Genomic DNA, 23945 nt, shown 5'->3' with positions numbered 1-23945 from the left:
CTAATATTCATCAGGTTTTCCAGCAGTAATTTAAAGACAAAGCATTTGTGAATAAAATTTGATTAACAGTATGTACCTCTTTCTTTTTCTTGAGGAATTCAGCATGTTTGCCGTTAGCTTCCCCAATTTCCTCCACAGTTTGTGGACGTTGTGACAAAGTCTCCATGGCTTCCTTGAGGAACGTGTCGATGGCATTGACCTCAAAAGTAATGGCCTTCCTCAGAGAGTTCAAAAGGGCATCAAACAGTCTCTGGATGTGATCATCAATCACGGCCTTTACAGGGTTTGTATTGACCGTGATGCAGTCCACTTTGATTTGACTAATAAACAAATGTTGAAAAAAAACACGCATTACAAACGTACTGCACAGCAAGTTTCTTTCCAAAAGGACATACTTTGGTACTATCTGGTTTCATGTTGTCCGTGTATAACCGAAGTTTTGTAAAGTTGAAAATGGAATTTTATTCTGAACTTAGAAACTGATTCCAGGTGATATAGAAGAGGAAAATAAATATTCAGTGTACTACACTTTATGTGTCAAGTAAATGTACACAAGGCTTCTTTGACATAATGAGAAAAACATTCTCCATACCTTGGAAGCTTCTCAGCATCCCTGCCTCTAGCTTTTAAGCCTTTGAAGTTTTTCTCCCAGTCTGACAGATCTGTGAGATTGTCCTCTACATACTGGTCAAGGTCAATCGCCCCCAGAACACACCATTCCTGTTGATAATTAAGAATAGAATCTGATAAAATTGATATAAAAACTAAATCAGATCACAAAAGTTTTTTTCCTCAAAATTTGAGTAAAAACATACATATTTAATCTTTTATTTGTTTACGTCTAACCTTGAATTTATGTTGAGCTGCATAAAGTCTTTTGAAAAGAGCATCAGCTTTCCTATAACAGGTGATAAATCCCTCTGCGTTTCTGTCAATGATGGCTGGGAATATCAGGTTAGTGGTGTCCTCTCCGACTCCTTTGAAGTTGTTGGGTATACTGATAAAGCGCTTCATCTCCCTGAAATACTTGGCTTTGATCTCTTCAAATGGAGGACGGAACTGAAGCTGTTGTTGCCTAAAGGAAGAGAATTAAAAAAAAGCTTTTTGATACTTTAAATCAAAATTTTATTCTATTCTGTGCAGCTGACAGATTGTTATGTAGCTCATCGCTGACCAACTCAATGGTCATTTGTTGGATTTTGACCACTCGTTTCTTACCTATAAGTGAGTTCCACTTTGATTTCTGGCAGATTCTCATTGAGAGCCTCCAGTCCCATCTGATACTGGTGTTCTAAAGCCTTGTACAACTGCCTGTCCCAGTGTGCTTTCCATGGCCGCATATGATCAGATGAAAATCCCTGTCACAAAAAAATTTCAAAAAATATTTTCCAATCTTTGGATACAATTAGTGAATTGAGAAAAAAAACAGATCAAAGACTTTCTCATGTACAATTTTTCACTTAATTTTTCACTTAATGAAATAAAATGGTAGATTTGTACTTAATTACTTGAGACAAAATTTATATATTTTTTCTTTTAGTTTAAAAAAAAAATTCAATCAATGTCGGATTGTCCACAGTACAGTAAAACATGCTTAAAAAAAGTGCCGGGGATGGATGATTTCGCTTTGTTATAAACGCAATTCATTATATCTGTTAACTTCACAATATATTTTAAAGCCACAGGGAATGAATATCACCTCAACATAAGTATCAATTCATTATATGCGTGTTTTACTGTACATGTATATCATGACTGTACCTGCTGGACAAGATTTGCCATGAGATGTCTGATTTCCATCAGACCATCCTTCCATTTCTGCTGTTGTCTGAGTAAGTCTACTCCCATCAACGTCTGCACTTTCTCGCACACAGTCAGGTGACATTTCCTCAACTTTCGGTTCTCTGTGGTCAATTTCTCTGCAGCCTTTTGGAGTTTGCGGATGTAGTGGTCTAGTTCCTCTGGGTCATTCCAGGTGATTTCAACATTGTCGCCTTTAGCTTTGCTCCCTGTTATCAGGAATATTTTTAGATGTTATAACTAAGTGACACAAATGTTTAAATTTGAACAAAAAATCCCTAAAATCACTGAGAAATGACATGATGATATTAAGGAAAATTCCTAACCTGTTTTAGGGTTTTTCACCAGTTTCTCAAAAGCGATGGCTGAATTCAACATCATAGGTTGTTGGCTTTCAATCATCTGCTGGTCCAAAGTGTTGTAGAAATGGGCCACCTGTAAAAATAGTGCATTAGACACATCACTTATATTCAAGATGTTACTTTAGTCTTCAATTTTCACAGAAGTTACACATGGAAAATTAAAGTAGAAAAGACATATGAAGGAGTGAATTCTGTAAAGTCACTAATTTTTGCTGGGATTTAATTTCATTATTTTGTGGTGTGAGGAGATCCACAAATCTATATCCTCCACGAAATATAATTTCAAATGCAAAACAACACAGAACTTCTTCAACCATGAAATTCAATTCCCTAGAACAAATATTTTTTTCCTCGAACCACAAAAACTTGTGATTTTACAGTATATGGTTTACCTGCTTCAGTACAACACCGTGCCTGTAGAACTTTTGGGCTGTATTGCTGACGTGCTGGATTTTGGCTGGGACAGCGAATCCCATTCCACTTAGCTGTCTGACCTCTCTCATCAGAGTCACCAGGCGGTCCCCATAATTCACCTGCAGCTTTCCCGTCTTATGATTCAATTCCATCAATCGTCCATTTGTCTCAAGACTGAAACCAAAACAAAAATATTTCACACCATTGTTTATCCTATATAATGCTTCATGTTTTTCTATCTGATAAATTCCTAAGTAATCCATCTTTCTCATTTAAAATTTAACTAAATTTTTTATCATAAATGAAACATGCATTTAGCGAATATGGTTTTAAAGAATTTACACTTACAGTGAAGTGATTTTCATTCCCTGTGGTTTTTAAAAATATTGTTAACTTGACGGAAGTAATACATTATGTTTATAACAAAGCAAAATTGTCTATCCCTGGCACTTCACTATAAGCATGTTTTACTGTACATTATACTGACCAAAGAGGTTCTTTAGGGTCACTGATCATGTCCATAATGTCTCGTGTCCAGTCATCAAACTGCTCCTGTCGCCATTGTCGTAGTTCATCCAATAGATCCTGGGCTTCCTTACGGAATTTAGAGAATCCAGACAAATCTCCCAGTAAGGTCTCAGCTGTCTTAATGGTTTCCTCAGTCTAAAGTACATGTATGTGAAGGGATTATATGCAGAACATCTTGACTAATCAATGATTATATGAAACACAAAACAGGTCATTGATAGATCAGTTCATAACACCAATCTCCCAGACTTCTTTTATTTTTCAAGTTATTTAAATTTATTTACAAAGTCTCCCATGTTCACATAATTACAAAGAAAACAATAAAGATTAAATAAAATTGGGAAGACACTTATCACAGTGAGAGAGGAAAATCTGGGAAATACATTAAACATATATTTTTCATTACCTTTGCCTCTAGCTGCCTGACAAATACAATGGCATTGACAATTTCAGGGAGATTTTTCCCCTTGGGAATTCCCTTGTTACCAGCTCTTTGACCAGTTCTTTTCTGGAAATCATCCTCAGTTTCCTTTAAATTCACATTCAGTTGTCCTAGCAAAGTTTCCCTGTAAAATGTAAACAAACATTTTCAAGACGAAATTCTTTAGTTCATGTTAGCTTTCTTTCAATAATCTGTGAGGGCATTGTTATGACATAATGATGCCAATTCTAAGCCAGTGTATTTAAATTTATTAGGCACATAACTGACCTTTCAGAAACCATCTCCTTTTTAATGCTTGGTCTTTTTATCAGTTCCTTATATCTTTGAAACTCTCTCAATAACTAAAAAAAAGAAGTTTAAGGATATATAAAACATATAACTAAACTCTTAAAAATTTTCAACACTAACTCATAAGGGCACCACCCTACCTGCTGGGGATAACCATCAAGACCTTTGAACTGTGACCTTAACTTCCCTGCTATTTTCTGCTCCACAGGGGCCATGATCTTATCATACTGTGCCACAGCTGCATTCCACAAGGGCATGGTGTACGGATTGTACTGTAGAGGGTTCAGCCCCATGAATGGATGAAAGGCCTCAGAAGTACGGAGATCCTTCTGCTCTGATGATGACAGCAAGCGAATTTGTTGCTCATGCACTATTCTCAGGGTAAGTATCTACAATATAAACAAAGTAATTTAAGGAAAATAATAAATAAAAAATCTTGAATTGTTGAACTTTAATTCATCAATTTAAACTTTTTTTTTGTTAAAAAATGAACATAAGGAAAGAATATTAAACCTTTATGAGCATAATGTTTTGGGAAAAAAGTTACCTCTTCTAATCTATTTGCTAGCTGTTTCAAATTTTCTGGGACAAATTTCTCTCCTCTCCAAGGATGAGCACGGAAGCTCTTCCAGAACTGAGTGGTCAGGGTTTCACACACACCTACCCATCTTTCACAGATGGCCACACCTGACCTCAAGTCTTCCTTGACATTTCCAAAATTCCCAGTCCAAAGGTCAACTTCTGAAAGTTTTCTCTGAACATACCTTCCAAGACTTCCACCTGTAAACCATGATAATGAATTAAAATAATCATATACCTGTTTCATATCCAATTTCCACCCATCTTAATCAATTTGTACTATATTGTAGTATATGAAGATCTGAATTATTCATACATGTAATATAAAACATTTGAGGTTACTAACCAACCACATAACTAAAAATATCCATTAATATACACAGATTTTAAACTGTTGTTAACAAAGGAAAACTTTGAAAAATAAGCAAAAATTCCATACCAATAATGTCCATAAGGTGTCTCATTCTTGGCTCAGGATATGCTTCGAAGTCCAGACATTTCCAGACATCATCCAGTGTGTCCTGAGCGATCTCCACGATCTCCATGACGTCCTGCATTTCCATGGTGTCCAGGCCCCCAAATTCCTTACTGATTGGCTTAAAGAGGTCCACAAACTGAGCGGCCCTCTCATCACTTCTTGCCATGTCTCCCCAATACTGGAATTCATCCACCGGACTGAGAATACCTTTAAAAATTTACACATTTTATTACATTCTACTTCTATATGTATTGAATTTATAAAGTGTTAGTTTTTAGATGTTTGAGCAGGACACACTACATTTATCCTTTGATTACCTTTATTGAAAAATTGGATTTTGATCAGTGACTTCCACTTTGTTTTATCTAACTACGGAACATTAACGCTATTTTCAAAGCATTCTTTTGACCATTTTAAGACATGTGACCCGGCCATCACAATATCATCAACTGATCCCCCTAAAACTCCCCATTGTTAAAAAAAAGAAGTTCCGTACTTCCTATGTTATCAGCATTGTCTCCCTTCCCTTTAAATGAGGGGTCTTGTTTTCTGATGGCACTTCCTAACCCTGCCTCAAGTTCACTGATTAAACTCTGTAACTTTGGGTCCAGCGTTCGACTCCACTTTCCATCTTCCAACATCAAGGGTGCATAGATTTTCTGCACAGCATGAAATAGTGTGTTTAGGGGTGAATCCACCATTGAAGACACAATGGTGTTTGAGTGTAGATTATCTGGGGTGATAACATCTGGACGTATTTTGAAAAACACAAGGACTTTTTCTTTATCTTCATTTGGCTCCAACTGAAAAAAAAAAGTATTATGCCACAGCTGAAAATATCACTTCCATATATAAAATGAAGGATATGAATCACAGAGAAATGTCTCTTAAAAATTACAATTTAATAACTGCAAAGATACATTAGTACTAATGAGTCTATGATCATTAGTTAAATTGTTAACGGGTTATATTGACATAGTATTTTGGAAACTTATTAAATGTCATCCCAGTCATCATTTTAACATACAGCTGAACTTTGTTATTTTGTACATGTACATTGATATCTTAAATACCATACAAAGTGAGTTTGAAATCCCAGCTTCTCTTTCTCTAGGTATTTTAACTTCAATAACATGAATAACTTGAATCCTTGGAATCTTTTTTTTTGGTCCCATTTGGGTTCGAGATAACAAGGTACATGTATTAGGTACTTCTTTGAATCCATGAGTATGTTATATTATACCTTATTTGTGAAGGCAAGTCTTTTAGCATTTCCCCTAGTTTCAATTCTTCCTGCACAAAGATCAATGTTTCCATCGTCAAGGAAGCTGTTTAGTGCAGAGGAATCCTGCAGAGCTGTGATTGCTGCATCAGAAACCCCCAGTCCAAAGTAGTTTGCTGTTGTAGCAAGAATGTAATCCTTCCTAGAATCACCTGTCGGCATCTTTAGTTCTGGTAAAAATAAATAAATACCGATTTGGAAAATGTACTGAAAATTTACATGGCCAAATGTACAAGGAAGATGACAAACATGGGATAGATTGTATTTCTCTTTAAATATGAAAATTCACCTATTATAGAGAAGAGAACTGGTGTGTGTATAGATAATATATCTGTCATATTGCCTGTTAAATATTATCTTTTGATACATGATACACTTTTCAGACTTTTCATCATAAACTGAAGAACGTTTTAACTTAATTAAAGAGTATGACATTTAGAACTTTGCATACATGATCCCTTAGTTAATATTGTCCTTCGCATTTCTAAAGTTACATCTTTAAAGCAAACACACATCCCATCTAACATACAGAATGCTCATTGTGAAATAACATGTCATTTTTCACGTGTATAAAAAGAAATTATGTACAGCGCTGTAGGTAAAAACTATAACGTGATGATTTAACATGTTTTTAAAAGGCACTAGATGTAAAATTATCCCCCCACCCCTTTGGTTACTTTAAATATGTAACTTTTCACTATTTTTTTTGCATTGATTATAAACTGAACACATTTTAATGGTGAGTGATACAGTAATTTATCTTTGATAACACATGATGATCTGTAATATCAGTACCTGATTGATTAAATCGCCAATTCCATTACTTCATGTCTGCACTTTTTTTGCAAACTTGCCTGGAATGCAAGAACCAGGGTAATGTAACAAATGATTTGATTGGTTGAGCCGGACGCCACAGCGAAACAGCTAATCAAAATAGTTTTTCTTAAATGATCATGGTCTGTGTTGACAAACTCAGACGCATGCCCAACGACATTTCCGGTGGGTTTCTTCCAAAAGTTACAGAAGGGACAATCGTAAAAAAAAAATTGCCTTGGTAAGCAATTAAAAACATATTCTGAAATCACCTAAATTCAGTGATATATTGCAATTACGTGTCCTGGTTTTTGGATTTTAAAGCTCATGAAGCCGTAATGTTTGGCCAATAACATGATCACCGTCAGACAGTCCAATGTTGGTCGATAGCAGAAAAAATATCAATGTAAAGATTTTTCATTCAATTATTATAATGTAGCATTCTCATTTAAACAAAGGAGAGATAAAAACTCTTTTATTACATTCTTAGGAAGGACATGCACTTCTCGATTTTAAAAGATATTGAGGTAACGTGTGTACCTGTCTGAATGCAGGGTTTCAAAGAAGCTAGCTCCTGGCATTTTATAATATGGTGGGCTAGTCCGAAATATCTGACGTTTTCCAGACGTTTTTCACGATTTTGATATTTGACATGCCAGGAAAACGTCAGAACTGGCACCATTATGAAAAGTGGAAATTCGCCGTCTCCAACCTGAGGTAGCATTCTCGGGTCAATTTTTGATAGGTAACGGGATGTTTCGCACCTAAGCATGGTTCGCGCTGCGATGTTTCGCACCCATTCCGTTTCGCGCTGAGATAGTTCGCCCCACATTGTTGTACAAATATGTGCTAGCCAACTGAAGTTCGTTTAACAAAATTTTAGATTTTAAACATGTTATATGGTGTAAATATTGATGTAAATTTTGATATTTTTTGAAACATTTTTTTTAATTCAAGATTATATTTGTAGCAGAGACATAATTATTTATGTCTGTGTTTGAAGTATACATAGCATATAATTATGTATTATTTTAACACCATGCTAATTATAATACCGCCATCTAATTAAGTAATTATTGCTGGTTTGACTACCAACACGTCAATTAATAAATTCTCACCTTTCGATCTACAACTAATTACATTTAAATCCTCATGGAACATTTGATGAACACGATCCGTAATCTTTGGCAGTGCATACATGTATTATTATGCATTTGAACACACAACATCTATATATGTACATCTTATAATTGATAAACAATTTTTTAAAATGGATAAAAATGTCATGGAATATTTAAAATAAATCGTGAGATGTTTCGCACCTAAATCGGCGCGAATCATTCAGGCGCGAACCATCTCAGTGCGAAACAGAATCGGCGCGAAACATCCCGGATTCTTTTGATACATGCAAACCAAATTAAATGTCTAACTCACATCATATCAACAATACAATCCATTACAATACCTACCAATATCGCTTTTATTGTTCCTTCATAATATAAAGTGTCTGGTGAAACATTTTATCAAACTGTCTAGGTTAGTTTTGATTTCAAGCATTTCGAAATCTTGTGATACCTGTATCAAAATGTGGAGTGATATTTTCTTTTCAGTGATATAAATGAGAACAAGAAGCATTCTGCTGTTGATAGGTTGCGGGTTTGACATTTAATTCAATTTGCAAGTATCGAAAATTGAGTTCAGTTGGGGGTGGCAAAATTTCCACTTTTCATAATGGCACTGGTTGTGACATTTTCCTGGCACATCAAATATCAAAATCGTGAAAAACCCCTGGAAAATGTCAGATTTTTTGGACTAATGTTGGGCATGTTAGGTTGAAACACTAACAGTGTAATACCAAATAATTTTAAAAACATGTTTGCCATTTTGTGCCATTTTCCTACTTATGTATAAAATAACAATTTTAAAAATATGTCAATAAATCTGTTATCCATGAGCGTTAAGGACTAATATCTGAAGATAGTAAAAAAAAAGTACACGTTTATTAGATCAGTCAAGAAGCCCAGAGAAAAGAGACGCCTCTAATGCTCCAGAAATTTCTCAAGGTAAATCAAGGTGCTCCAAATTTTCATAATATCATGGCATATAATTTTTTTTTTTCTGAACCAGCCCTTGTCCCATACAGGAGAGGGTGAAACCACCTCACCCTGTCCCCCTTGGCATTGTTTGTGTTGTGCTTAGTTGTGCCTATGACCATAAGCACAATGTGAAGGCAATTCTGCAAGATTACAACATATTGTTTTGTTTCAATAAATGAGAGCTTCAGATTCTGAGAAAAGCCCCATTTGGGCGAGAATATCTTGCTACTACTGGTAGTCGGTAAGTGCCCCAAAGCTGAATCCATCATTGAGGCAAGTTTCTTGCCTTGTAATGTTTATAGTAGAGCATACAATTAAGCTTGGGAGTGCCTATGACATGATTCTGTAGTACTGTTGTAATTCTTTGTTGCCATGATTCATGCTAAAAAAAGAAATTTCTGTTCTGTTTTTTTCAACAGTTTTTAAACCAATTTCAGTAAAACTTAGTACATAAGTACACTTAATTAAGGTTAATTATGATTCTTTTGTTTGCTTTTCAATTTTATTGAATAGCTTTGCAATAAATAATTGGTAAAGTTAAAAAATCATCAAGATATATACTGTATACAGGGTTATTTTCACGCCATGTTATTTTTGCCCTTTCACACTTTCAAACATTTTCACTCCATTTTAAATTCGCCCAGGCACAGTTTTGTTAAAGAATCTGCTGTTTACTTTGAATTCGCCCCATTTTAAAGTCGCTCACTTGATACAAGGGCAAAAGGGGCGAAAATAAAATGAAGGCGAAATTTTCCCTGTATACAGCAATTCTGTAAATATTGAACTGAAAAAAAATAAAAATAGAAGTCAAGGTACCAAACACATCTCTTCCTTAAGTATATGTACAAACCAGAATAAACTAGTCTTGTGTATGTCAGAGACTTCTGATCCTAAGATTATGACCACCATGAACTTCAATTTTTACTTTTGAACATTTGTGTTTACAATAACCCCTATAGCCCACACTTCATATGTATAACACATTAGTTACTGTACCACCATATATGATATTCTGTGTGTCATCATGACCTCTGTAGGACTTAACAGTTACAATGAAGACAATTTGAAGGAGATAAAAATTACAAAGTTGACAATTTGAAGGAGAGACAAATGTTTTAGTTTTCTAGAACAACAATGAACATTTCCATTTCCTGATTTCTTCTACAGAGTTATCAAATGCATGTCCAGTAGCTGTCACTCTGGAGGAGGAGAAGACAGGTCCTTACTTAGATAGGAGGTTCACGTCTCTGGTAAGTTTGTTTATATTTATACAGGTACTGGGATGTATTTTTTCTTTTGTCTGACAAAGATCCTGTTGGTCAATTTTATTCATGAATATAATGTTCCACTGAATTATATGTGTAGGCTTTAGCAAAAAATTACATAATTTTTTTTAAGCCTTTTTCATATCAATTTCATGCAAAGTTCTTACTCATTAGTAAATTAGATAAAGATGACATAATATATGTAGACAAATTGACCTGCACTGTTGGTGGGATTTACATGTAGGTTGGTAAAATGTCAGAGTATCATTTAGCATTGCAGTCTACTGTAAAAATTTGCCAAAACTCATAATTTGTGGTGTTATTAAAAAGAAAATGATTATTATTTTTTGTTAAAGTCTCTTGGAGAGAGAAATTCACTGACTAATCCTGGAATTTGGAGTAACTGCACAAATTACTTCAGCATGCCAATAAGAAGAAAACGGAGCTCACCTACCTCCGATGATCCAAGAAATAAAAAGGCAAAGGTTTCTACATGGTAGGGCATTGTTTTGCTGAATTATTTTGTTCAGTAGCGATGAAATTAAGAATTTTTTTCTTGATTTGCAATACCATTAACCGATACTTTAAATTTTGAAATCCTACGCAGCTTGCAGGTAACCTTTGAGTATGGTTGATGCTCACTTTACTTAATTTAAACCCATTACATTACAAATATGAAACAATAAAAATGCTTGTTTAACTTAATGAAAATAAAATAGTATGATAATAATGATAGTATCAGTGAATTAATTCCGAACTAGTATATTAATTTTTTGCTATGTTTTATTTACAGAGCAATTTCCCTATAGGAAATTTTTGATGGAGAAAGTGATGAGTACAAATATGTATACTTCATTTTTTTTAACTATCATTTTCAGGTCAAGACGTAATGAACTAGAAAATGATTTCAGTTCAAAGCGATGCATAGCTTGGTTCCATGAATATACAGGTATATTTATAATCCTATTTATTCAGAGCATCCAGTCATTTTTTTTGATTTGTTTTATTTTGATTGTGCTTTCAATATTATGTTGCACACATGGTAATAATGCCAGAGATTCTTTGGACTGATCATCAAATATTCTATTGTATAATATCTAATTTTGATTAATGAAAATCAGATTAAACTCTAATTATTACAGATTAAAGTTTTTATTTTGGAATAAAATTTCAACATCACTATACTAGAGATAGGTTTTTAACACTTTTTATTATACCCCCACTTGAAAAGTGGGAGGTATATTGTGATGGGGATGTCCGTTCTTCCGTAGGTCTTTCATCCATACATCCGTAACACAGTCACTTGAGGGTACCCACCTCTTATCCACAACTTCTCTTAAACCACTGAATAAAATTCAGTGAGACTTTCACATAATTTTTCTTACAAAGTGTCATTTTGCACCACCTATTTTTTGTTCTGATTGGACAGATATTTGAGGTTTCCCATAGAAAAACATGGACTTTGCCAATATACTCATATGGGAGCAGGGGGGTATCGTTATGTGAGCTCAGTGCTAACAGTATCTGTAGTTTACATATACAATATGTTGTAGATGAAAACTTGTGGGAAATGATGTTTAGAAGTTCTCTGATATTATAAATGCTACTTACCAAAATGTTGAGAATTTTCCTTGCAGTTTTCATGTACATGATGGAAAGCTTTTACTTATAAAATGTTCGTTCTCATAAACTACAGATACTGATGAAGATGTATTGGGTCCAGAAGGAATGGAAAAATTTTGTGAGGATATTGGCGTTGAACCAGAAAATGTAAGTATACATATACATGTAAGTACTGATAAAATTTAAGGGGAAAGGATGTAATTTGACTTCAGATATGTATGAAGGGTGTAACCTACTTTGATGAGATATGCTGATATAAAAGAATTTTATAAGAATTTTGAAAGAAACCAAAAACAGCTAAAATTGTATAAATGTTATGTTTTTCAAACCCCTTGAAATTGCCATGACCCCAAAACAGCAGCATATTCATGACCAAAAGTATACCTCTAACACAATACTTACCAGTGAACTTCTCGCAACGTCCTTGCAATAACTTTTCTTTTCATTTTGACTTTGTAGATAGTGATGTTATGTTTAGCATGGAAACTGGAGGCTAAATCTATGGGATTTTTCACTAAAGCTGAGTGGTTGAAAGGAATGACAGAGCTCCAGTAAGTAAAGGCGGCATTGTCAATGATTTCTGTAAATATCATTCCACATGGATGACTTTTGATGTCAAATTGTTATACCTATTAGCAAAAGTTCCAGGGATATACATGTATAGTTGGTTGCAATAATTGTCTGAAAACCAGATTTGTGAAATTTTGTACCTTTTAAGTAGATGAATGAAACTTATCCTTTTACTTATCAAGCTGTTTTTCCTGTGATATTTTATTGCCTCTTATGTATACATATGTACATGTATGTAATATTGATATTAGAAATTTACTGTTGAAAGGTGTGACTGTATATCAAAGTTACAAGGCCGCCTGGATTACTTGCGGTCAATGCTTGATGAACCTGTACATTTCAAGAACATCTACAGATATGCATTTGATTTTGCAAGGGTAAATTTTCCTTTATAACATTATCATTAGATACCTGTTTTATTGATGTTAACATTTACATACCTGTAAATAATTTCTTGCATTATATTCAATTCAAATTGGAATACATGTACATGTTACTCTAATATACTTGTCTTCCATGGCCGCTTATGAATAATGTAAAGGCTCTTCGTGCTTTTAGTTTTTTTGTTTAGAAAAATTGTTCATTGTTTTAGAGATTTGTATTAAATAAGAAGTATTTGATTCCTACAGAACAAAGACCAGAGAAGCATGGATGTAGAGACAGCAAAAGCAATGCTGGGTCTACTTTTGGGTAAACACTGGCCACTGTTTGGCTCATTTCATCAATTCATAGAAGTAAGTTAACAGATTCCAAATAGGTACTGTAAATTACCTCTCTTTCACACGACTTTATTGGGATGGTTACATGCTGGTCTATTTATCTCGATATGATAATTAAGAGTTGCTTCCCTTGGAATAGGCTATATCATCAGCTTTCTATTTTTATACAGCAATCCAAGTACAAGGTGATCAATAAAGACCAGTGGTGTAATATTTTGGAATTCAGTAGATCTATCCTTCCAGATTTATCCAATTACGATGAAGATGGGGCATGTAAGTAAACTAAGTATTAGAATTTTTGAAAATGTAATTACTTTCATTCTGCCTTTAACTTGGTTTTCAGAACTTGTTTTTTATCCCTTGGAAGCATGCTTGAATGGGATTTTTTTATGTGGAAATGGTTGGATCTTTTATATCCTGTTTAATATCGACTGTATATATACATCAATTAATTAGAATCATTATACTTACCAGTGTACATGCATCTCTGAATTTCAGGGCCAGTTTTATTGGATGAATTTGTGGAGTGGTATCGAGAGAATAAATCCATGTCCAGCTGATCATTCCAAACCAATGTCTTTCATAGATTCTGGTACCAGTCTACATAATTTTAGCCAATCACTTGTAGTGCTTTTCCACAGAGAGTGATAAGTTTCACAAATATTGGGCATTGAATTTGAACAGTGAAAGGGTGACAATTAACTTTGCATCTGGCAAGCGAATAATTATGGAGTGTGCTGGTATACTTGGAGGCAAAAACATGTATATTTTTTAGTGCTAAAAAACCTAAGGTTTTTATTAAACCATCTAATGTGCTGTATGTTATTGTAATATAAAGAGAATCTTTATATAGATAAATAAAATGTATTAAAGTGTACAATGTGTAATGACGTCAATGTATAATGTACAGTGTAAGAATCGTATAAATTTATATTTATACTTTGATTATATCAGTGTACTATCCATTTCACTTGTATATTTCACTACTGCAATTTGACTAATTTTGATAGAAGACATTGCTCATTACTTCTTTTAAGCAGATTTGTATGTGGCTATATACAGTTTCAATTAATTATACATGTATTTTTGAATTCATTATCTAGTCTGTTGCATCACAACTTTTGTGTTCATGGGTATGCATATGCAAAGTGATTTCCTCAAAAAAAAAAACATATTGCATTTTTAAGTTTTCTTTTTTTTTACTGTTGTTTATCATACATAGTGCTATTTTGTATTTTAGGAAGAAAATCATTTGTATGGCACTTAACACAAAATTTCACATTTTATGTGCTTAGTTTGTACAACTTCCACGCTCTTGCATTCTTTAGAATTTGAAGGTATTACCAGTGTATATTAATGCTAGAAATTTTATGTGTCAACATTTTTTTTAAATGGCCAGTAATTCTGTATTATTAAGTATGTTTTTGTTTGGCATTTTCTAATTGATGATGAGTAAGTAGTTTAAATGAGGGAGTGTTGTCTTCCTGTTAGTTACATTTCTTGCCGTCGTCAAAATTTGTACTCGCCACAAATAACTAAACATCCCCACTTATGGATAAGAATGCCACAAAAAGAATAGAAGTGATTGTCAGTTTGCTGATAGCATTGGAGAAAACCAAAGAAGCTCTGTAGGGTATTTGTGTTTTTGTTTTATTTATGCTCAAAATATTGTCCCTCATATTAAGCAGATGTTTCAATGGTACAAGAAGTAGGAGTTATCTAACTTGGTTGATCAAGCTATTTTGTCACACCAAGAGAATTCTGAGTCTTTTATATTTTGTTGATACACCGTATTGTAATATTGGTAAGTGTAAGTGCTGAAGTTGTAGGTGTTTTATGACTCATTCCTCCATAATTTCTATTGCAAGCTATACACAATAATTATGTTTTTGTTGGAATTACCAAAAAAAAGAATCATCAACAGTATTCTTTTTGAAATGAGAATGCATGATAATTTTTTTTTTTCTTTTTATCGTGGTTAGCAACAGCACGCCTCAGTTTTATTACGCATTCTGCACAAAAAATGGCATCAACACTTGCACTTTAAAAATTAGGGATGGGTATCACCAAAAATATTTTATCACGATATATTTCGTAGGGTTTTTTTTCTCGAAAAATATCACTATAATATCATGATATTTTTACATGCAGTTTTTACTATGAGTTTAAATAAATTTCCATAATTTTCAAACAAATGTATTTTGAAAACATAGCTTCACTTTTTTTCATTTTTATTTATATATTACGTGTAATGAAGCATGTTTGGATTCTATGATCCCATTGTTTTACTGGTTTACAACATTTTTTTTTTACAATTCTAATAATTGTAATTCAAATGTTTGAACAAAAAAATTAATTATTATCAGACTTTATAATTACACAATAAATACTGGTATTTTTTTTTGTCTCTGTCTCTCATTATGTATAGCACAATAAAAAATCATGATATACCAGTATACTGCTAAAATAGCGCATCCCTAATAAAAATCTGTAAAAATGTCTAAGATAAGACCTAGTTTTCCATGTATTACATAAGACAAAATTTGTAAAAATATGCATGATATTTGTGTCTATACTTGTTACCCTCTCTCTAGTGTGCTCTGTAAACTATGCAAAGATTATGATATAGTTTATAAATTGTACTATGCCAAGTTATCTGTTTTCTAAATCAAAATAGTAGCTTATACTAAATAGAGGATATTCAATGTTTTGTAGTTGGATATGGAATTTATTACGAGTGGGACAGAATTTTTTTTGATATTTTCATGAGTGCAAAGCACGAGTGAAAATATTAAAAAAAAAATCCTACCTCACAAGTGAAATAATTCCATATCCAACTACAAAACATTGAATTTTCTGTTTATTACATTTTCTTTGATTTTCCCTTTGCCTCTGTCTTTTCTTAACACAGTGTCATAGGCTGTGACGTCATAATTGAGCGGTTGAAACGTTATATAGCTTAGCAGTTGTGAGATTGAAAACATTGTAACATGGATTTTAGCAACATATTTAGGAAGAAATTGGCAGTTTTAGTCTCTATCAATACAGTTTAGTTACCATATCTTATAACAGGCCAAAAATTATTTTTTACTTACTGTGATATCCTTTCACACTGTGACAGAATATCACTTTGGTATCCTTTCACACTGTAAGAGAATATCAGTTTTATTCAATTAATAAATCACAGTATTTCACTGTTGAAAATGTAATAGAAAGAAAATGTTTATGGAATAAATTATGACTTTGAATAAATTATGACTTGAAAGATAATGTAAATTTTAATTTTTTTTTTCATTTTTTGTTTTCAAATTGAAAAGGAAAAATATTTATTTCTTCTTTTGAAGTAGTCCGTATGATGATATTTACTGGTATTACCGGTATATGTAATTTGACATATATTAAAAAAAAAGTTTTTTACATTACTGGTACCTAAAAGAAGGGAAAAATCCTAATGACAGGAACAAGATCTGCATTTTTTTTGTTTTTGAAATTTTTTTTTTTTTGGAAAAGAAACATTTTTTGTCATATTTTGTGTAACTACTGTATATTATAAGATCATTTAAACAAGTTTTTTATTACAAGTTTTGTCTTTTGTTCTTGTATAAACGGTTGTAATTGCAAGAAGAATATACAACTTAACATATTTTTGATGCTTCCCAGGTTTCAGTGTCATTTCGCCATTTGATTATCAAGCATTTGAAAAGAATTATAATCCTAAATGGCAAATTCATTCCTCACCAACATAATTTCCTGTAGTAATAGGCCCCTATATTGAATATATTTTGTATCCAAAAAATAAATTTGTATTTCATCAAACCTTTCTTTCTGCATTTACCAAGATTTCTTACTACAAGATCAGAATTCTGATGACCAATTAGCTTGTGTGTTTATTATTACATGGACTCAAAGTAAGAACACTTCATATTTGATCAGTTATGTACATATAAAAAGGTTTTGGTGAATTTTATTTTTATTATAAACCTTAACAAAACAAGTTGTCAGATATGAAACTTAAACAAAGTGTAAATGTTATAAACAATACCTGCATTGTGTGAGATTTTGTACAATATGGAATATTTTATGTATTGCTGAGGTAATATATGGTTGAGTATACATATTGAATGTATTAAAAGGGACAAAATTTGATGTATCAGTAATGCATTACTACTAGTGAATCTTACATTGTTTTGTTTTACTCTGAGGAAGAAGATAAGGTTTTGGTAATCCATTCATGCAAAGTCAGTATAAGCAGTTTCAATTACATGTAAGTGAATTGGATGAGCTTGGAAAAAAAAGAATCACATGTTCATGCATGTTGGTTATTTTGACTGCCACTTTCAGTGTTAAGGTTACATGTTTATAGTTGAGAATGCAGTTATTACATGTAAAATTTAAATGAAAACTTGTTCATTGAAAATGAAGGAAAAACAGTTTGATTTTAAGTCAGTTAAATTTTAAATTCACTGACGTTAATATTGAATATAAAGATAGTTGTCAGAAGTTCAGTGTTTTATGTTAAGGAATGTATGATAGTCGAGATTGTTGTGATCAATTTTACATATTTGTTCAGCGTGTCATGGACTTCCTTGTACAAATGTGTTTGTTACTGATGTCACTTAAAGTTCTTGACTTATTTCAGTTATTTTCATCATGGAAAATGTTTTTTGCACATTAAATAAATTGAATCAACAAGAAAATGAATATATTTTGTAAAGTCTGGTCCCTACATGTACATGCATGCATTTTTGGGTAGTGAAGATTTGATTTAGTTCAAACCATCCCACAATAGGGAATTAAAATTTTACATGAGAATAAAAAGGGAAAAAAAGCTTTTTAATTTTTTTAAAGAACAGGAGGTTTGGTAATATTTATATGCAAGTAGCCTTAGGTAGTGCAGTTTAAGTTTCTTATGGCCCCAAAGGGAAGGGTGGGGCCACAATAGAGAATCGAAATTTTACATATAATATATTTTAAAGAAATCTCTTCAAGAGTAGCAGGCTAATGTACATACTAATGTACAAACATTCCCTAGTTGTGTGGATTCAACTTTAAAAAAAAATTAAAAAATTATGGACCACAGGGTTAAGTTGGAGCTAAATTTACATAATTCATTTATAAAGGGGAAAAAATTCTTTGAAAAGTATTCTCTAGAACAGCAAAGCCATGTTAAACACCCCAATGTTGTGTTGATTCAAGTTTGTCATGACTCCTTGGGGCAAAGCTATTACCACAATATGGTGTCAACATTTTTTTTTCATGGCAGTAAAGAAGGGGGAGGCTGAACAACAGCAGGACCTAATCTCGGTGGAGATTCGGCTCGGGTAGATTTTTGGTCTGACGCCTCCACCGGTGTAGGCGTCAGACAAAATATCTAGCCGAGCCGAATCTCCATCGAGATTACTGCAGGACCAAGCTGACTTAGGTGAGTGTTGTGACCCAAAGACCTCTTGTTGTGTGTGTGTGTGTGTTTTATTTTTTTTGAAAACGTAGTGATTCTGGGAAAAAAGAATTTTTAGTAAATATTATTATATTAATAATATTTTTTTCTCTCAAATTATTAAACTAGCATCGGTGAATTATACATGATATTAAAAAATGGTATACATTTCGTGGATTGTTCAATTTGTGAATAAATCAAAGTTTTTTTGTATTCAGTAGCGGGGGCAATTTGGTCTTGCTCACTCTGATGTTCAGGTGTTCATTACGTGCGATGCTGACGTCATGAAATGTAAGAGAAGAGGTAAAACTTCGGGATTATTAGGTTCACTTTAATTTTCCCAATTAAGTAAGCTTTTATCGTCTCAAATTTGTTTACGACAGAATCAGTCCAAGGTATTGCAGTGCTCAATGGGAGTAGCTAGTTGATGACTCGGAAGTCAACACAACAAACAGTCATGCAACATTTTATCCCATCAATGGTCATAAAATGATGAAAAAATATGTGAATTTTTCTTACGGCTTGTTAAGTTACATACCTTAAGCATTACAGTTTCTCACCGAGAGCAATTATTCACCATAATGTACAAGTCTACGTGCTCATTGTATTGTGTTCCGCATGTTTAGTAAGACAATACCATATTTCAATGCAAACATGATAAAATTTACTATTTTATTGATCTGTTTTGGATTTACTGACTGAAGAGTTTACTGCATGTAGTTATATACTAATTCCTCAGTATTATTCACATTTTTGCGATTACGTTTACGTCAGATAACCACCCAGATGTGGGGAATTCCAACTGAGTGCAATTAATTGCCTTTATCAATCAACGAATTCATTCATACTTTACAGCGATCGATGTTTACTTTCATAGTTACTCAAAAACGTATGTTTTTGTTTATTACTCTGATATTTATTAAATGCAATTATTTCAGTATTTAGTAAACCGATTAGAAGGATCTCTGTGTTGTTAACTTCTCCAATTTATCACAACCTCTCTGTTTAGCGAAAAAAAAATATATTACATTTAAATCAGACTTAATCTCGTACAATTGATTTGCTATAAAATAACACGTCAGCGCGTTGCTAGAGCTTTGTGAACATATGTGAGTACCATTATGACGTCACAGTAGTTCTGACGTTAGAGTCGAGTAGTAGATCAAAACAAAATCGAGAAAAAACAATAAAAATGGCATCAAACTTGGAACAGATGTCAGTTCTGAAGAGAATACCTTTTCCTGGGCACATGATTAAACCACGTTGGAAGTATACAGGCGTAACATCGCTGTCTGAACTTCAAGTGAAAACTTATTTAATCCAACATCCAAAAGTCTTTGAAAACTTTGTGCTGGAATCTATTCCAGAATCAAAATTGGAAGAACTGTTACAATTGAAGCGAGATCGTCCTAACATAGCAGCCATTGGTGAACAATCCATTGCTCTACAGTCACTTTATCTCAAGGATCGCGTCAAAGAAATAGCAGAGGTTTTAACCACCAGTTACAACGAAAAGGACCAACAACGACGCATGGTAGAGACGACACACGTGTTAGGACGCGCCATAAATGCCAATGATTTTGCGTTTTACGTGCCAACACATAATGAAACCATGTTGTCTCTATACCAGAATGGAGAATTGGTACCTTGTGGTCCCGTGGGAAAAAATCTTACTGTAGCTGCTCATGCTGTGTTGGAAAAGAAGACTATAGTTGTTCGAGATTTGCAAATGGACTCAAGGTACTTACTTTTTTTTAATGTAAAATTTTTAATGTATTAACAATGCAAATGCTGTAAGCAAGTCTTGTTGCTACATAAAGTTTTGGTTTATAAAGATCTACCAATAATTATAAATGTGTTGTGTACATTACTGTATACGTTGTTATTGGTTTTCACTAGAAATCCTGCAGAGAAGTATCCAGAAAAAACCAAACAGAACTTATATACAGTTTAACCTCACATGTACCATAGTATTCTCTGATTTCCTAATATATCATAAAAATTAATGTACCCAGAAAAAGAAATTAATTTCCTAATATGGTCTAGTTAAAGTCTATATTTATTTCAGAGATTCGATTTATTTCATACACAATTAACAACCAAAATGGCAAAAATATTCCAATCAATGTATCATTTTCTTTTAATAGCTAGTGTCCTTAAAAACACATGCTTTTATGGCAGCACAATCTTTTAACCGAAATGGTTCAGCATGTAAATTTTAGATAAGACAAGTATATTTAAGGAATCACTGTCTAGTTAGTAGAGTATGCCAGGGCATCAAAGATAGTTGGAAACGTGGGATAATTTGCATAACGGGCGATGCCCGTTATGCATAAATTATCCCACGTTTCCAATTATCGTTGATGTCCCTGGCATACGCTACTAACTAGACAGTGATTCCTTATATTTCCATTTCATTGTGAAATAAAATTGTAAATTTAGATTTTAAAAATGTAGACTAATAGATTTAAATTACACGAGGCCTCACATGTCAATTTTAATAGTCCCCGCCCACTGACGTGAAACACAAAGACGGCCGTACGAGATTTACATTCATATTAGGCCTCCTTAGCGTCAGACACAAAGACAGCCGAACGAGAATTACATGCATATTAGGCCTTCTTAGCTCCTGACCTTTCGCTTGGCGAAATTTACATTCCGATAGAATGATCAAGAAATCAACTTCCCTAACTTTCAAAGAGTTGTCTTTCACTAATTAACAATTTTCAATTGCCAATGAGTACATGACTAATTATAACTAGTCATGTACTCATTGGCAATTGAAAATTGTTACAGAGTTATCACAGAGAACACAGATAGAAATGGAAATATTTGTAAGTAAGCTATTTGATTTTATTTCTATCAATGTTGTTGTTTGTCAGATTTCCAAAAGGAATTAGTCCAAAGAGAATGAAAGACTGCAGTGTTTTGTGTGTACCGGTGGTACTCCCTAGCGCAGATACCGTTGGCGTGATGGAGTTTACAAGGGATCAGTTAAAACAGCCTTTCTCTGACGCTGATGTGCAAGTTACCAATGCAGTAGTTTCATGGATGGCGGCTTGTATACATGAAAACGGCCTCAAAAGAATTCTAGACACACAACATGAACTCAACGAATTCTTACTGGAAATTACCAAAGGGCTATTCAAAGACATAACATGTGCTGACAAAGTTGCCAAAACCATTCTTCATTTCACCAAGGATCTTTTAGATGCAGACCGATGTTCTATGTATGTAATTGATGAAGAACAGTCGAAGTCGTATATTGCTTACGAAGATACTGGCACAAAGGGCGCAGATGGAGAGGAAGTGTATAAGAAAAGAAAAGTCCATGATCTTCAGATCGAAGACAAAATTGCATGGGAGGTTATCGAGAAAGGAAAGGTTATTATAGAGAGATTGAGAACTCTAGAGTGTTGATACTTGCTAACTTCCCTATAAAAATAGCCGTAGCTTACTTAGTAATTGAAGTCAATATATTGCTTTCCGACCACATGTTTTCCTTAACAGTTTTAATAAAAGCTTCTTTGAAGTAACATCTTCTTCGGTTAAAAATATGCTTCAATAACAGTAATTTTCCATTAACTGCAGTTTCATCTGCAAGTCAACAATATCTTTCAAACAACATTTCGCTCAATCATTTGTTTCTCAATTCCAGGTTATTAACATATACAATGCGTACGATGACGCAAGGTTTGATAAAGAAACAGACAAAAAGTCTGGATATTACACCAAACACATTCTCTGTATGCCCATTCATCATAAGGACCAAATTTTCGGCGTCACCAAAATCGTCAATTGTCTTCACCATGACCATTTCACAAAGGCAGACGAGGAATATTTTAGCCTCTTTTCCGATTATTGTGCTCTGGCTCTGCACTACAGTAGAATCTATAGTTTATTGTACCAACAACAAACCATTTATAAAGTGGCGGTTGATGTTTTGCAGTATCACATTGTTTGTGCAGAAGAAGAGGTGTTATCACTTCAGCAGAAGCCTTACATCGAAAACGAGGCTATTCCAGACACCTTTTTCTCTCCAGATTTCTATGCTTATTACCACGTAGAAAGTCTTCCTCGGCTCTTCATATACATAGCGTCTGATCTCTTTGGAGAAGATACTTTTGAAATGGAGAAACTATGCCGGTTTATTCTCACGGTCAGAAAGAACTATCGACCTGTCACTTATCATAACTGGGAACATGGATTTCACGTTGCTCATGCACTTTGGCAAATGATAAAAGCAAACGAAGACATCTTTACTAAATTCGAAAAGATGGCTCTGATAATCGGCGGTATATGTCACGATCTTGATCATAGGGGCTACAACAATGATTTCTTTCAAAAGCTAAATCTTCCTTTGGCATCTTTATATTCCACATCTGTAATGGAACAACATCATTACAAGCAGACAATAACTATACTCCATACCGATGGGCAAGATATTTTCTCGTTTCTAAATGGGTCTCAATATAAAGAAATGTTGGAACTTCTTCGCAATCATATCATTGCAACAGATCTAGCCTTGTATTTCCCTAATCAGAAAGAAGCAAGCAAGCGTCTAGAGGAGGGAACGTTTGATTTAAATGACAAAACCGCTCGGGCATGTTGTAAAGCTCTCATGATGACCGCTGCCGACTTATGTGCTGTAGCAAAACCCTGGGACACACAGATAGAAACAGTTGATAGACTCTATAACGAGTTTTATCAACAAGGGGATGAAGAAAAGAAGCAAGGATTGACTCCGATTCCAATGATGGATCGCGAAAACAGCAAAGATCAACCAAAACAACAAATCGGTTTTATAAACTTTATTTGTATTCCACTGTACAATACACTGTCACAGATCATAGATGGTGTTGAACCTTACGTTGAGGGATGCTTGATGAACAGAGAAAAGTGGACAGAGAAATGTGAACAAGAATGCTGAAATAAATCAAGCTTTATGCAGCAATACCGGATCTATATATTTTAAATCAGAGACTTTTTTCTCTCTTCTTTTAAACCAGAAATATATTCTTTCTGCAAAAATTAAATGATCTTGGTATTTTTTTTTTCATTTCACGTGTCGGACACAGCGTGTACATGCATGTATGGCCAGTATTTTTTCAATTTAATCCGTTTTCCTATATTCTTATGCAATTTACATACACAACTTAAGTATGCTTTTTTTTTATTTTTTTTTTTAGCATATGTGTTTTAATACAGTAATATTAGTATATAAACAAGACAGTATACAGTGATTCATA

At 33.5% G+C, this 23945-nt stretch overlaps 3 protein-coding genes across 3 annotated transcripts in view; 2 read left to right on the top strand and 1 right to left on the bottom strand.

Annotated features, from left to right (window-relative positions):
- LOC133192125 (cytoplasmic dynein 2 heavy chain 1-like) overlaps positions 1-7016 on the bottom strand; it is a 35062-nt gene extending 28046 nt beyond the window's left edge. The window contains exons 1-16 of the mRNA XM_061328001.1: positions 6969-7016; positions 6135-6343; positions 5388-5694; positions 4853-5098; positions 4382-4614; positions 3975-4223; positions 3814-3887; positions 3511-3670; positions 3064-3239; positions 2555-2750; positions 2127-2235; positions 1762-2009; positions 1219-1358; positions 847-1075; positions 593-720; positions 77-320 (exon numbers count right to left, since the gene is read on the bottom strand). Of these exons, the coding sequence (XP_061183985.1) occupies positions 77-320; positions 593-720; positions 847-1075; positions 1219-1358; positions 1762-2009; positions 2127-2235; positions 2555-2750; positions 3064-3239; positions 3511-3670; positions 3814-3887; positions 3975-4223; positions 4382-4614; positions 4853-5098; positions 5388-5694; positions 6135-6335 (2940 nt within the window). The 5' untranslated portion in view covers positions 6336-6343; positions 6969-7016. The remainder of the gene's footprint in view (positions 1-76; positions 321-592; positions 721-846; positions 1076-1218; positions 1359-1761; positions 2010-2126; positions 2236-2554; positions 2751-3063; positions 3240-3510; positions 3671-3813; positions 3888-3974; positions 4224-4381; positions 4615-4852; positions 5099-5387; positions 5695-6134; positions 6344-6968) is intronic.
- Positions 7017-7115: 99 nt separating this feature from the next.
- LOC133192131 (DCN1-like protein 5) lies at positions 7116-15545 on the top strand. The gene is made up of 10 exons (XM_061328010.1): positions 7116-7227; positions 10252-10332; positions 10704-10843; positions 11226-11296; positions 12044-12117; positions 12430-12521; positions 12809-12917; positions 13170-13274; positions 13430-13532; positions 13758-15545. Exons 3-10 carry the CDS (start codon positions 10770-10772, stop codon positions 13817-13819), a joined length of 690 nt encoding a protein of 229 aa, XP_061183994.1. The 5' UTR covers positions 7116-7227; positions 10252-10332; positions 10704-10769; the 3' UTR covers positions 13820-15545.
- A 4277-nt stretch (positions 15546-19822) lies between these two features.
- Positions 19823-23732, top strand: LOC133192124 (cAMP and cAMP-inhibited cGMP 3',5'-cyclic phosphodiesterase 10A-like). The gene is made up of 3 exons (XM_061328000.1): positions 19823-20436; positions 21579-22080; positions 22355-23732. Exons 1-3 carry the CDS (start codon positions 19889-19891, stop codon positions 23624-23626), a joined length of 2322 nt encoding a protein of 773 aa, XP_061183984.1. The 5' UTR covers positions 19823-19888; the 3' UTR covers positions 23627-23732.
- Positions 23733-23945: the final 213 nt, after the last annotated feature.

Source organism: Saccostrea echinata, unplaced genomic scaffold, assembly GCF_033153115.1.
Source record: "Saccostrea echinata isolate AGI-Se365-2 ecotype Australia unplaced genomic scaffold, CSIRO_AGI_Sech_v1 ptg000025l, whole genome shotgun sequence".
In the NCBI taxonomy this organism is placed as follows: domain Eukaryota; kingdom Metazoa; phylum Mollusca; class Bivalvia; order Ostreida; family Ostreidae; genus Saccostrea; species Saccostrea echinata.
The sequence above is the reverse complement of the archived record's forward strand: the minus strand, read 5'-3'. Positions and strand labels throughout refer to the sequence as shown.

Excerpts from the sequence above, each read along its gene's own strand:
- LOC133192131 (XM_061328010.1), top strand. The coding sequence starts at position 10,770 with ATGCCAATAAGAAGAAAACGGAGCTCACCTACCTCCGATGATCCAAGA. Across the intron at positions 10,844-11,225 it reads AAGGCAAAGGTTTCTACATG|GTCAAGACGTAATGAACTAG; the intron begins GTAGGGCATTGT and ends TATCATTTTCAG. Across the intron at positions 12,118-12,429 it reads TTGGCGTTGAACCAGAAAAT|ATAGTGATGTTATGTTTAGC; the intron begins GTAAGTATACAT and ends TTGACTTTGTAG.
- LOC133192124 (XM_061328000.1), top strand. The coding sequence starts at position 19,889 with ATGGCATCAAACTTGGAACAGATGTCAGTTCTGAAGAGAATACCTTTT. Across the intron at positions 20,437-21,578 it reads GATTTGCAAATGGACTCAAG|ATTTCCAAAAGGAATTAGTC; the intron begins GTACTTACTTTT and ends GTTGTTTGTCAG. Across the intron at positions 22,081-22,354 it reads AGGTTATCGAGAAAGGAAAG|GTTATTAACATATACAATGC; the intron begins GTTATTATAGAG and ends TCTCAATTCCAG.